This window comes from Oxyura jamaicensis, chromosome 1 (assembly GCF_011077185.1).
Source record: "Oxyura jamaicensis isolate SHBP4307 breed ruddy duck chromosome 1, BPBGC_Ojam_1.0, whole genome shotgun sequence".
NCBI classification, from domain to species: Eukaryota; Metazoa; Chordata; class Aves; order Anseriformes; family Anatidae; genus Oxyura; species Oxyura jamaicensis.
Window position 1 is genome coordinate 174,769,486 of NC_048893.1, and position 13,674 is coordinate 174,783,159.

General features: G+C 41.8%; 1 protein-coding gene across 1 annotated transcript in view; it reads left to right on the plus strand.

Moving 5' to 3' along the window:
• The window catches only part of GTF2F2 (general transcription factor IIF subunit 2), a 90,573-nt gene that overhangs the window by 71,953 nt on the left and 4,946 nt on the right, over positions 1–13,674 (plus strand). The window contains exons 7-8 of the mRNA XM_035322689.1: positions 2,229–2,328; positions 10,541–10,684. Coding sequence (XP_035178580.1) covers positions 2,229–2,328; positions 10,541–10,684 — 244 coding nt within the window. The remainder of the gene's footprint in view (positions 1–2,228; positions 2,329–10,540; positions 10,685–13,674) is intronic.

Consider the following 13,674-nt stretch of genomic DNA (forward strand, 5'->3'; position numbering starts at 1 on the left):
TTTCTGACGTACCTCAGTGTTGTTGTGAACCTTGTCGGTCTCTTACCTGTGTTGTAATGAGAAGGACTCTGGAACAACATCGCCAAACAAACATAAAATTCTGGTCCATATGAAGGTGAGGGTGGTGCAATGGCCTAAAATGAAAGGGAGAGACGAGTTTCCAGGCTGTGGCCTTCAGCAGTCACGGCCTTGCTCCTCGGTTTTGCGTGAGCCATCGAGTGTCACTGGGCTGTGAAGGAAAGCAGGGGGTGGGTGGTTGTTTGGCTGACTTAATGTCCTACTAGAAACTTAAAGCGTTACGTAGGTGTTCCTAATTGGTAAATCTTGTAAGAAATGGATTCATAAAGCTCGTGGCTTAGTGCTCAAGGTGGCCATCCAGATGCTCACTGAGAACATGTGGCAGCACAGCCCCTCTCCTCCCCTGTTTCAAAGGCTACCCTGGAAGTCTGGAAAAGGGCAGGAAGGAAAAACAGACGAGAAATGAAAGCTATTAGAGGAAAAGGATACTAGAAGGTCTGGAGATGGTTATTTTGGAGGCTTAATGGTGGATTACCACCTATTCCTTTGCAGTCAGGTCATAGGACATGCAGATGTGTAATTCTCCAGGAGCCCCCGTCTCATGAACAGGAGCAGTATCTGTAAGAAGCTTTAGCAGAAAATGTATCTCTGCTTCCTTCGCTGAAGGAAAAGACAGAGGGGAGAAGTGAGGTGAAAGGTACAGTCAGGGAGAGGCAGGACAGAAGAACTCCCCGTGTCACAAAAATAGGAAAAAAGATGAAGAACTGCAAGAGAAGATTTTTTTAAAAGACACATCATATAATCAGGCTTTCATAATAATAAATAATAATAATTAAATATATATATATATTTATTGAGACCACAAAAAAATCAGGAGATGAGGATGTGGAGAAAAAGATTTGGACAATATTGATTTAGCCTTCCTGTAATGTATGTGCTTCTTTCTGAAAGTTAAGAGTTTAGGAGACCTTTGGCAATGAGGTCAATAAAATCTTTAAAATCATTTAATTAGATTGAAGGCCAGATGATAAACTCTTGTGATAAAAAACTTCTACCTTTATTTGCTAGAACAGTAGGAAACCCACTCATGTACCTTCAGATTGATTTTCCTTCAAGCTTAGAAGAAAACATGCTACATTTGGACAGAAGAAGGCATCGATGTACCTTCTGCTGATTTAGAAATCTAGAGTACAAGGCAGTGGTCTACTAAGGCTAATTATAGAACAAAGGACAACTTTGCAAAGGTTCAAGAGGAAGCAGGTATATATCTATCTATGAGACAACATTTGGAAATGAAATAACTGCATCGATGGTAACGGTTTAGTTTTTCCTAAATATTAACAGGATGCACCATGAAGATGTTTTCTCTGGAGGAGCATTAGCCTGCACCTTTCTAAACCTTGGTTTCCTTCATCTTCATTGCAAACAGTAATTCTTGACAGCAAAGCCTGAAGTATATGGAGCTCCTTTTCAAAACCATCATAAGTAGTCTTTAAGTTACAAAGAGATGAACTTAACAAAATACGTTCAACCTCTATGCTTCTTAGAGCTCTTCCCAAACAGGACTAAAGGTCACCTTTTGTCAGCTGTTTCACTGAGACTTGATTGCATGTTGTTTTGAAACTGGGTGGATTTCTCTGTCTTCTTGTTTTTAAGTGCTTTTCAAATAGTTATTTGTGCTCTGATGTCTTCAAATAGTTATTTGTGCTCTGATGCTATGTTAGAGTGCCAAAAGAAAGGTCAGAGAAATCCTTATTTTTACATTAAAATATCTAAGAGAAGGTCATGGAGTCTGATTTTGCTGTTGCCTGAGTGTCAGCAGAGGTAAATTGAAAGCTTTTTCAGTTTTCAGCCAAGTAAGCTGATCTGGGGTTCATTTGCTTTGGTTTTGATAATTTTTAAATACAAGGACTTTGTTTCCATGTGAATGTGAGGCTTTTGAAGTCTGTGTTCAGACATAGCTTTTAGTATCTTCCCTTCACACCTGCTTGGTTTTCAGTATCTTCAGTAACATCTAGTGTCGTAATAATCCACAGTGTCCTCCAGCAAAAGGAGTAGGAAAAATTTCAGAAGTGTTCATTTATTTTGCCTTATTATTTGTTTGCAGCTCGCCTTCGATAAGGGATGGTTCATACTTGCAGATTTGGGGAATTCATTTTGAGTGTGTGCTTGTCTGAAGCTTTTATTAATTCTATTATTTTCTTTTGAAGATTACAGATAGAAGAATCTTCTAAACCTGTAAGGCTATCACAGCAGCTGGACAAAGCAGTAACCACCAATTACAAACCCGTGGCTAATCATCAATATAATGTAAGTAGCTTTGAATATTTGCCCTTCTTCTAGCCAGGAGGTGTCTGGCTCAGGACTCCAGAATAACGGTGCTGCTGTTGGCAGTCCAGGCTTTCTATAGCCCTCTGCTCACAGCAGGACACAGTCTTTGGATATCTTCCATGTCATCTGGTTTCTCCCATAGTTTTTCTTCTGGGGATCTTCTTTCTCCTTCAAAACCCACACCACCCATGGGGTTAAGGTCTGCCAATTGTTATCCTCTCTTGTTACCTGGTAGAGAACAGGCTGCCTCTACCCAAACCTTTTCTAATGTCTTTACTGCATTCTCCCTCTAGTCTTTTTTGGTTCTGTTTGAAATGTAATTTTAATGTTTGGGGATAAAAGAAAATTCTTGCTTTGTGCTATAAGACGTGGAAGCACTCCTTTGAGCCAAATAAAATATCACATGGAGGTGGGCAAAAGGCTTGAATCTTTATTTTCTAGTCCTCTGCAGGAACTGACATGAGTAGGAAAGAATAACAGCTGATAATTTTTCACAGTTTCATACCTTCATAGTACGTGTTATTTGCATCATTAGCTTTGTCAATATTACACCCACGCTGCTGTTCCAGATCAGTTGATGTACATACAAACTATAATGTCCTTTTTCTTAAAGATCCTCTTTGAGTAATTTGTATGTATGCATGTATAATCACTGTTAGTGTTGAATGTGAGGAATGTTAAGTCATACCAAAAATGAGTCAGTGTGTTAGTCATTTAAACTTTTACACTTTTTATTAAGATTTTATTTACATAAAACAAATGATAATATACTGGGTGATATTTAAGCATTATTCTGAAAAGCGTTTCTACAGAACCCAAAATAATCATTTTTCTCTCATGGGACTGTTTTATAGTAGTTGCTGTACAAAGTCTGATCTATACATAGATGATCAGAGCAATAAAACTATTTCAGCTAAGGGAATGACATTTAATCAAAATAGTCACACTGGTATATATACAACCGTATAACTTCACCCTGTAGTCAATCTTCAAATCTTTATGCCAGTTTCAAACAGCTATGGTGGTATTGTTACAGAAATGTAAGTCTAGTGTATAATTCAGGCAATATAACCAGAATGTAACCAGGCCTCTTTAAAAGTTATGATGCTCTTGTGAACTAATTGTAACGTTCTTAGCAGTTACATAGCTGTCCATGTCCATATCCATCCTTGGGCAGTGGTTGGTCTTCCTATCTGCCTCAAAGATGTTCTGATGGGAAATGTCTAATGGGACATACACTTGAATCATTCCTGGCCTTGCCTTGACTCCAAAGACCCAGGCAGGACTACTTCCTACAACATTTTTCTTTTCATTAAGTCTTTTATTAAGGTTCAGGTTAGATGACTCAAAGGATATAAGACTGGGAGAACAAGTCCACGGACTTTTTAAACCTCTTCATTACATCTTTCTGGTGTTTTCAACAGCAGGTAGTTTCTTAAACTTAGTGCATTGCTTGTAATTATAGGACAGACCTGTTCAGGACAAGACTTTTCACAAGAAAAACAGGAAAAATGTACAAACTGCTGTACATCCTGATGCATTTGGTTATCTTCCTGGGGGTTTCTGAGAAGACAGTGAGCATCTACTGACATAAGGAAGAAATGTGTAAAATTTCCGGAAGGGAGAGGTGATAAACAGGGCGTAAATGTGGCTGCTTTGTGTACTCCTAAAGGAACATACAAATGGAAGGAAGAAGGAAAAAAATTGTAGATGAGAAATCACAGAATCATGGAATAGAATGGTTTGTGTTGGAAGGGATCCTAAAGATCATGTAGTCCACTCCCCCTGCCATGGGCAGGGACACCTCCCACCAGACCAGGCTGCCCAAAGCCCCATCCAGGCTGGCCTTGAACACCTCCAGGGATGGGGCATCCACAGCTTCTCTGGGCAGCCTGTGCCAGGGCCTTACCACCCTCTGAGTGAAGAATTTCCTCCTAACATCTAATCTAAATCTCTCCTCCTGTAGTTTTAAGTCTTTCCTCATTATCTTATCACTATCTGACTGTGTAAAAAGTTGCTTTCTGTCTTTTTTACAAGCCCCCTTTAAGTACTGAAAGGCTGCTGTGAGGTCTCCCCAGGGCCTTCTCTTCCCCAGGCTGCACAGCCCCAGCTCTCTCAGCCTGTACCCACAGGAGAGGTGCTCCAGCCCCCTGACCACCCTCACGGCACTCCCCTGGCCCCGCTCTCCCAGCCCCACACCCTCCTTGTGCTGGGCCCAGCCCTGGACGCAGCACTCCAGGGGGGGCCTCCCGAGGGCAGAGCAGAGGGGACAATCCCCTCCCTCCACCTCACCAAGCTCAGTTCCACCTGTCCCTCGGCTTTCCTGCCCCCATCCCTGCACACCCAGACACCATCCCTGTGCTGTTCCCAGGCCATGTGTCCGTGCTTCCCCTGCCTGTGCATTTCCTTCCTGTGCCTCAGTGTGACCAGCAGGGCCTTGCTCAGTCATCCCGGCGTTGCCTTGCATAGAGCTGAAATCTCTGATACTCAGTCAATAGAGCAACGCAAAAATGGTTTCAATGATTACCAGGTAATTGTTTAGTTTAAAAAAAGAATGAAAAGAATTAAGACCTTTTAAAACTTCTTTCAGACATCTTCAGATGAAACTTTATATTTAGTCCCTCTTATCCTGCCTTCTCTACCATCTTTATGTTATCTGTCTACCAAAGAAGTGTAATACATAAGCTTCCCTATTAATGATACCTTCAAGAAGGCAATTTTGGCAGCTTTTCAACAAGCTTAGCAACATACTGTGAAGGTAAACAAAGAGAAATTGATTTCTCTATGAAGTCTTGCAGGGATAAGCTAGCAACTTCTACATTTGACAGCTTGTTCTAAAATAGTCTTTCCTTGAAATCAAACCATATTTTAATTTTCTTTAAATTTAAAATCTACGCAGTTCTAAATAAATCTAATTAGTTTACGGTGCACAAATGTATTCTGTAACGTGGCTCTCAAGAAGTGTTTTAAACCTGCTGCATGAAATATCTTGTTTACACAGAAAGCAGAAAGGGAAAAAAATGAAAGGATGCATTGTAACTTGCTATGAGCAGCGTGAATACAAGACAAAAGAAGAAAACAGCAACACATAGCATGTTTTTTTAAAACACACTTCACAATGCACTCAGTGTTTCTAGACAACAGTGGGAGCTGTTGCTGAAGCTGGAGGTAAACGCTAGTGTTACTAATTAAAACATAGGCGACTGAGACACCAGTTGCAAATAACTTGTTTGCAGCCAAGGAGGGGGTTGACGATCAGTTTTATGTGTGAGTTGTTTTTATACATTAAAAAAAATGAAGAATTTTAGAATGTTCACGTTGCGTTCTTATAGGAAATGCAAACCCTTCTCTTTGATTTACTTTAGATAATCCAGAGGATGCAAAACAGAAGCTCCACTTACTGGGGAGGGTTTACTGAGCCACTAAAATAATAGGGAAAGAAGAATGCTGAGTAGTAGTTTACTAGCAAAAAAAGATTGGGCTTCAGTTAGAAATACCACTTCATGTTATTTTCCTGGAGACTTTTATTCATATAATTAGGATTTAATACCCAATCATGAGATAATCCTGTCAGAGACCTAACATCAGCAAAGACAGTTTTGAGAATTTCCTTATTATTACTCTTTTCCCGTGTGTAGGAAGCACCAATTTTAAAAGGATTATTTTTTTTTTTCCTCCACATGGAGAGAGTTGTAGCTGGTTGCTAGCTAAGCACGTTTTCCCTATACTTCCTCTGGAGAGGTATGAACAGCAATGTGGATTTTTTGCATTGCTTTTGGAGGTAGTCTTGAGAGTCACAGTAGCTTTCCTCTTTGCCCCCGTAACTTACCTGCTATTCCCGAACAAATAACGTCAGTGCCTGGCTCTTGTCCTTTCTCCTTAAAAACAAAGCAGAAACGGATGAGGTTGGTTTCTTCCATCCCTTCAGCTTGGCCTTCCTACTTGAGGAGGTTGCAGTTTGTTTCTGGTTTTATTCTTCTTACTATTTTTTTTTTTTGGGGGGAGGGAGGGGGAGGTAGAAAATCACAGAAGGGTTGGGAAGAACAGACATAACAGCTGCTCTTGCAGCAGCGTCATGCAGTCTGTAACTGGCTGCATCTTTCACACCACATCTTTCAGCTGCTGTACTGTGGAGTCAGAGAGAAGTTACTAGCCTCAGAAACAAATTCAGAGATCTTTACACTGAAAAGTGTCCTCAAGTGTTTGCAGGGACCCAGAACTCAGTCAAGCACTGCAAATAGAAATGCCTTCATCTCTCTTACCATCTTCTGGACTTGACCTTTGAAGTATCAGATCTTTTCTGGCAAATAGGTAAAGCTGGATAATCACAGAATTATCCATCACTTCCTCCTGTAAAATGTTAGCATGTATGTATCTTCAAAACATTGTTACGTCCCCATACACCAGCATCTCAAATGTAATAGTGCTCTATTGACAGCTCAGTGGAGTGTTGTTTACTGCTAGCAGCCATGACCCGATCAGCAACTGCACAGAAAAACTGGAAAATATGTGAATACCTCAGTCAAGGAAGATTGAAAAGTCAGGCTCAAGAAAGCCCGTTGCAGTTGATTGAAGAGACTATTAGAAAAGTCTGCTTCCAGGAGAATACAGTGTCAGTGTTTTGATTTTTTGAAGAGGATCTTATAAAAGTGTAGTTCTTTCTTTCCTTTGGATGTGGAAAGAAACATACAATGTACCCTACAGAACAGCGGTCCTGTGCTTGACTGTGAACTACCAAAGGGAAATGATCTGGACCAATTTTTGAACAGGAGCAAAAAATATCTTGTATACCAAGCTAGATTAGTGTGTTTTCAGTAATATTTGGGTTGCTGTTGTTTACTGATATTCTTCTGAGAACATAATATAACATGGCACTGTCTGCAACTTCGTGCTTGCCAGGTATTTTCTCTGTCTTGGTCTCATTCCATGTAAAGTGATGCTGCTGCCATACTTCATGGTGATCTTACTCATTAAGAAGCGATTTCAATCTCATTACTTACATTACAATGGGTTTTTCCATTGTTTCTCTCCAGCTTAGAGCAGAGAAACGGATTTCAAATACAAATGCTACCAGAAAACAGAAACCAAAATTGTTGCTGTAGATGGAGATACGACTCCCAAACTAGACATTGTGATGGGATTCTGATCATAAACAGCCCCTTTTCAGCACTAGCCTGAAGAATAGACTTTAGACTGTAGCCTGAGATGTGACATTCATGTATTTTTCAAGACTAAAGGGACAACTATCATACTAAAATAAATTAAAAATGCATGTCCTAAAGTCTGCATGCTTTATTGTCCTCAGTACTCACACACGTTCTAGTGGCACGTCCCTGCGTTTCTGCATTGAGTCAGGATATGGCAGTGGTAGCTGCATAATTCATACGTGGTCACTGTGGAGAGCTGGTTTCTCTGGCAGGAAAAACACATCATATGTCAAAATGTATCTTAGGAAATTCTGACTTGAACCAGGCGTAAATTCAGGGAGAGGAGGGAGAGGCCTGGGGCCTGCCCCCAGCGCAGGGTGCCCAGGGCCCCGTCCAGGCGCCTTGTGCCGCTCTCCCAGGAGGAGACCCCACAGCCTCTCTGGGCAGCCTGGGCCAGTGCTCAGCCGCCCGCCCAGCACAGCAGTGCTGCCTGGTGCTCAGAGGGAGCCTCCTGCCTGCTCCTTGGTGCCCACTGCCCCTGGCCTGGCACTGGGCACCCCTGAACAGAGCCTGGCTGCGGCCTCTTTGCCCCCTCCCTGTGGGGATTCACAGCCCTGGGTGAGATCCCCCTGAGCCTCCTCTTCTCCAGGCTGGGCAGTCCCAGCTCTCCCAGCTCTGCTCACAGGAGAGGTGCTCCAGGCCCTTCCTCACCTGGGTGGCCCTCTGCTGGACTACTTCCAGTACATAGACATAAACTTCTAGGTGAATGAGATTTTTTTCCCTGCCTCTCCGATGCCTGTACAACCATGTGAATATACCCAGCAGGGAGCAGGCCTCTGTTTTGCTGATGGAGAGGCAAGGCAGATAACCCTGAGTTCCTGAGGTAACCCTGAATTCTTGATAAAGAATTCAGCCTTACAGCCACAAGAAGGTTGTCATTTTATAAGTCGTGTAATTATTTTCTATTATATTAAGGGATCCTGACTGTTTTCTGGGCTTGTAGTTTTAAAGCATCTAAACTGAGTAGACTTTTTCAGATATATTTCAACATCACTGCAGTTTCACTTCTGCATTTGCAGCTAGATGCAGTCTGCTTGGCATTACCCTCTATTGTGAGGCTGCACCAAGAGAAGAAAGAAATTGAATCCACAACACGGTTTCCAAAGCTTATAATTAAAATCTTTCCAAGGTCAGCAGAGGGCCCTAATGATTTGTCTGCTGGACTTTGAGAAGAAGCAAATGTTTTGACAAACTGTTATTTATAGCAAGACCGATGTCCTAGATTTATGTTCCTACTCCAGTTTCTGTGGTGTAGCAGTTCTGTTACAGATCATGCCAAGCAAGATGATGTTACGCAAAGCTGTTTCACTTGATTCTACAGTTTACTATCATTACAAAACTATTACTGTTTTGAATGGCTTTTTTTTTTTTTTTAATGAAGAGGCTGAATATTTTAAATAATTGCACCAGAATGTATCAGTGGATGAAAATGAATTGGATTTGAGCAGAGATGCTGTATCCTTCATAGCACTGACATATAACTGGAAAAGCAGATAAGTATTTGGATGCCCGAGCTCATCCCCAAGTTTTAAGCAGAAGCAACAACCTTCAGGTTACAGGTTGGGAACCATTGCTCTGCATTCGCTTTAGTGACGAAATCTGTTTCAGAATTTGAAACAGGCTGTCCAGAGACCTGTGAGCAAGGGCAAAGGTGGTAGTAGTCTTTAGCCTCTTGAGACAGATACCAAGAGACAGGATATTATCACTCGGAGAGCAGCAGGGAGTTAGCTGGCTGTGAAATACAGGGGAAAAAAAGAATGTGCCATAAAACTAATGTCTTTCATCAAAAGTACTATTTCTAGTATCCAGTAGAACCAGGAATTTTCATTTTTAGGCTTCTCCTCTGAAGGTCTTCCTTAAGGATCAGGTTGGAGACATAAGAGGCAGGATGTCTCCTGTATAAAATTACCCTGCTGGCAGCCAGGTCTTTATCTAGTGCCTGAATCTGTTCTGCTGTGTCACGCTGGTTTGCATCCATCCATGCGGTTTGTCTGCAAGCACCTGCTGATGACATTAAGTATATTACGTTCTGGGACACGTTTGTCGTTTCCAAGGAGTTTGGGGGTTATTAGGGGTGCTCGGGGGGTGGATGGGGTGATGGACGGGTACCTTTTGCACTTGGTGATCAGCGGTGGTCGGGGTTGGTTTGGTGTGTGCTGGTCTGTGCAAGCCTTGCTTCTGATGATGAACTTGGTGAAATGCAGGAGGTATTTTTGGAGAGTAGCAGGATAAAAGTTTCTGCAAAAATATGTGGTCATCTTACATAGATTAAAACAGTTAAATATATTTTTCATATACCTCCTGAAATAGGATGGTGATTGGCAATAAGGGGCCTGTGCTTGCTCGGAGTTTTCTTTTGGACAACAAACAGTAAGTTTGTGTTTGTTAGTCAGATTTCTCCTGAAGAGTTCCCAGCCGTTTCCTAGAAGTGTGCTGTTACTTGGAGAAGATTGTTTTTACGTTGACGGAGTGGTTGTCTCAAGTGCCATTTCTGGAACAGATGAGGCAATGTCTAGGGGCTGCTGGAGCGTGCTTTGAGCAGGTGATTGCTGTGGCCGTGGGTGCAGCTGTGTTGGTCTCCGGATTTTCCTGAGCATGGTAATTTTCAGGTTGTTTATTATTACTCTATGACATCAACAGAGTGAAAATAGCAGCTCAGTTCAGATTCCTGTATTAATATTAATCCTCTCTTCAGGTTTGGGCACATCTTGCAGGCTCTGTTTCTGATTTTTTTTGTTATCGTTGTTTTTTTTACTGGTTAAAGCAGAGATACATATCTGAAAGGCTTATTGTACTGAGGACAAAATGCTTAGTCTATGTTCATAAAAGAACATTTGCTCAAAAGAAAAATTTTTAGATGAAAAGCATTGAGTCATTGAACAATGTTTTATTACAGTTTTTTTTATGTCTTAATGTTCAGCACTAAGAATTATACAGCTTTACATATGAATGTCTTTAAAACATGTTTTGTATCTAATTGGTAGATTGAATACGAAAAGAAAAAGAAAGAAGATGGAAAACGGGCTCGAGCTGATAAACAACAAGTATTGGACATGCTCTTTTCTGCCTTTGAGAAGCATCAGTATTACAACATTAAAGACCTGGTGGACATAACCAAACAGCCAGTGGTACGTACCAGTAGTCTTTTGATAGAAGCATCTTCAGTAGCTACTCTTGTGTTTACTTTCCACACCCAGCCAATAGTTTAATGTTTACTGTATTTGAAACAGATCTCTAAATGCGTTTTACAACAAATGGAAATCACCAGGTTTTGAGTTGACTCTTGTAGAACTGTATAGGATACCAAGCAACCAGTGCAGTGAGTATGTTTTTCCTTGGCAGAGGTGGTTTAAGTAGCCTAAATTGTCCCTTGCTTGTTTAGGTTCTCTCTAATACAAGAAAATAAATTCCCTAATGCTGTGATGTCTCCTGTGAACATTATTTGTGTTAGGCATTTATGTTAGGAGATGGGGCATCATGTCAACACCCCCAAAAGCACTTGATTTCCTTTACAAATAGAAGAAATCGTAGAGTAGAGGGGTTTGGGGTCTGTTGTTTGGGTTTTGTATGGATTTTTTTTAAGACTTATTTTGATTCATGAATAGGAAAAGCATGAAGACATACACTCATGTGGTGTGCGTGTTACTCTTCAGTGTTTGCCAGCTCCTTTATGAACATAAACTTTCCAGTTCTTTCCTCTCTTCCCCCCCTCAAGCTTTCCTTGTAGACTAGGCAGGAGTGAAGGGAGACAGCAACAGACGAAGTGGGTGATTGTTGCTTGCCAACCAAACGCAGCTGTAGTTCTTGAGAAGATGGGATGACAGGTCAGGAAATTGTATAGCTGATGCTTTTATCTCCTTTTGTCTGCTGGCTTTATCGCAAACAGGCACACCGAAGAGATAAAGTTCTAGCACAGTAAAAATCAGAAGTGTTTGCAGAAGCTGTGTTCTTTTTCTGCATGCACAGGTTATTTGGTAGGACTACCAAAGACTTCTTCCCTGTGATTTGCATTACCTTGGCCTCACCCACCATTGTGCTCCAACCCCCCCCCCCCCGCCCATGCTCCTCCTGTCTAGTTTGAAACTGGCCTTGTTTTATTGGTCACTGGCTTCTGTTGAACAGCATTTGTAGCAGCTGCTCTTGCTTGTTTCCTCCTTAGATGCTGGTATCTTGTTATTTTGATGTGTTGCACTGCTGACTTTAATGTCTACCCACAGCCCAGCTACAGTTTTCAAAAACCTTAAGGGAAATTGGTGATGTTTGAGTCTAAATCGAGCAACAGTTTCAAAAGTTGTTAGGACTAAGGCAGAAGAAGGAACAGTGACAGCTGGATTATGGAAAAATTCACTGGTCTGAAAAAGAGGAGGGAAAATGGAGATGCTTACCAGTTTTGCTCACTTCACGCTTAGGAGAAAGTGTACCTCTACCAGAGAGTTTGTGTAGTATAAGGTGCACAATCTGCTTGGTTAAGAACTGCACAAAGATGTTACCCAATTCAAATACATGTAGTTTCACAGTGCTGTAGTATCTTGGAAGGAACCAGTTGGATAATTTATTCATTTTTTCAATTTCATTCATTTATCTAATGAGTCAACTCCTTATCTGTGTGGCAGAGAAGGCGTGTAGATCATGGAAGCTGAGAAGGAGGAAGGAATAGGAGGAAGATACGAAGGCAGTGGCAAGAAAATGTTAGGATTTTTCTTTTTAAGTAAGAGATAGGTGTGACAGTCACTGTCTTGCTAATTTTGAATGCAAGTAGATGCAGATTTATCCCACCGAACATGACTTCAGCTAGAAATAGTCTTCCGCAACTCCCACTTAAGCCATGGGAGAACAAAAGTTTTCTTGTCCCTGTGAGGCACTTACCTCTGGAACGTACCTGGCGCTGCATGAACTCAAAGCAGCCTGGAAGAACTGTGCTTCTGACACAGGTTTCTTCGCCGAGCACCAAACATTGGGCAAGATGATCCACCTTTTGTCTTAGTCCCGAGGATTGGACGTATAGGGTATACTGTGTTTGGAAAATACCTCGGATTAATACTTCTATGATACATTTCTAATCCTGGCTACGTATCTCTGCTGTCATTAGATGCTCCTGAATGCCCACAGCATGGTGTGCACCATCTGCGTAGGCAAGGTGTAGATGACAGCCCCCATGTTCTTATTTACCAGAGGGTTCCTGACATCGTTCCAGCTGTTAGACCCTTTCCCTCGAGCGGCCTGTGCAGTCTCAGCTGCGTCCTGTGTGCGAGGATTAGGGATCTGCTGTTAATTCCCAGGTGGATCTTTGCAGTAGGTGTCAGCATCCTTCCATCTTCTTCCCGATGCCTTTCTTCATTTGCTGGGTAGCCAATGTGCTGATAACATCAAAACTAAGCTGTCACAGTCTCCTAACTGGAGTCTTTAAAAACTTCCATAGGGTCTTGCTGATGGCATTCATTTCCATTTATAAGTGCTGACCATCATCTCCCGCTGCTCTGCCAGTTTTCACCCCGTGTGCAGGTTTCCCTGACGCTGAGGAACTTCAGCCTCTGGCATGAAACTTTTTTTTTACTTTTCTGAAAATAAAGTATCCGTTGCTGGCTGCCACTGTGACCCTATTGTTCACAGCAGCTATTCCTTCCTAAAAAAATGCAAATGCCAACAGGTTGAATAGGCACGCTTTCCCCGTGCTGCACGGAGGTTGGCTGTTAATTAAGCTCCGCTGAGTGTTCGCTGCTTTACTTGCTGTCACAGTGTCTAAGATTTTCTGTGTATGTAATTTCTCCTCTGGTTTCTAAATGTTGAGGTTATTTTCAGAAGTGAGAAAAAGATGTTACTGCTGCTGTCTCGGCAGCTCTGGTTAAAATTGAAGTCCCAGGTGCCTACGTTGCTGGCTAATAGTATTTAAAATACTCTTCCCCAAGGGAATCAAAGTCTTTTTTAGGGAAATAACAAATAAACAAGGGTGTTGTTCATATGCAACGGTAAGTGCAATCAGCAAGTGGAATCCCTGCTGCAGAATATATTGCACGTTGCACGGGAAGTTGCTGCCATCTTTATTTGGAGACCACGAACTCACAAAGCGAGTTGTTCCTGAATGCAAACTGCTGTTATATTAGGGGAGCCTGGCTTTGTT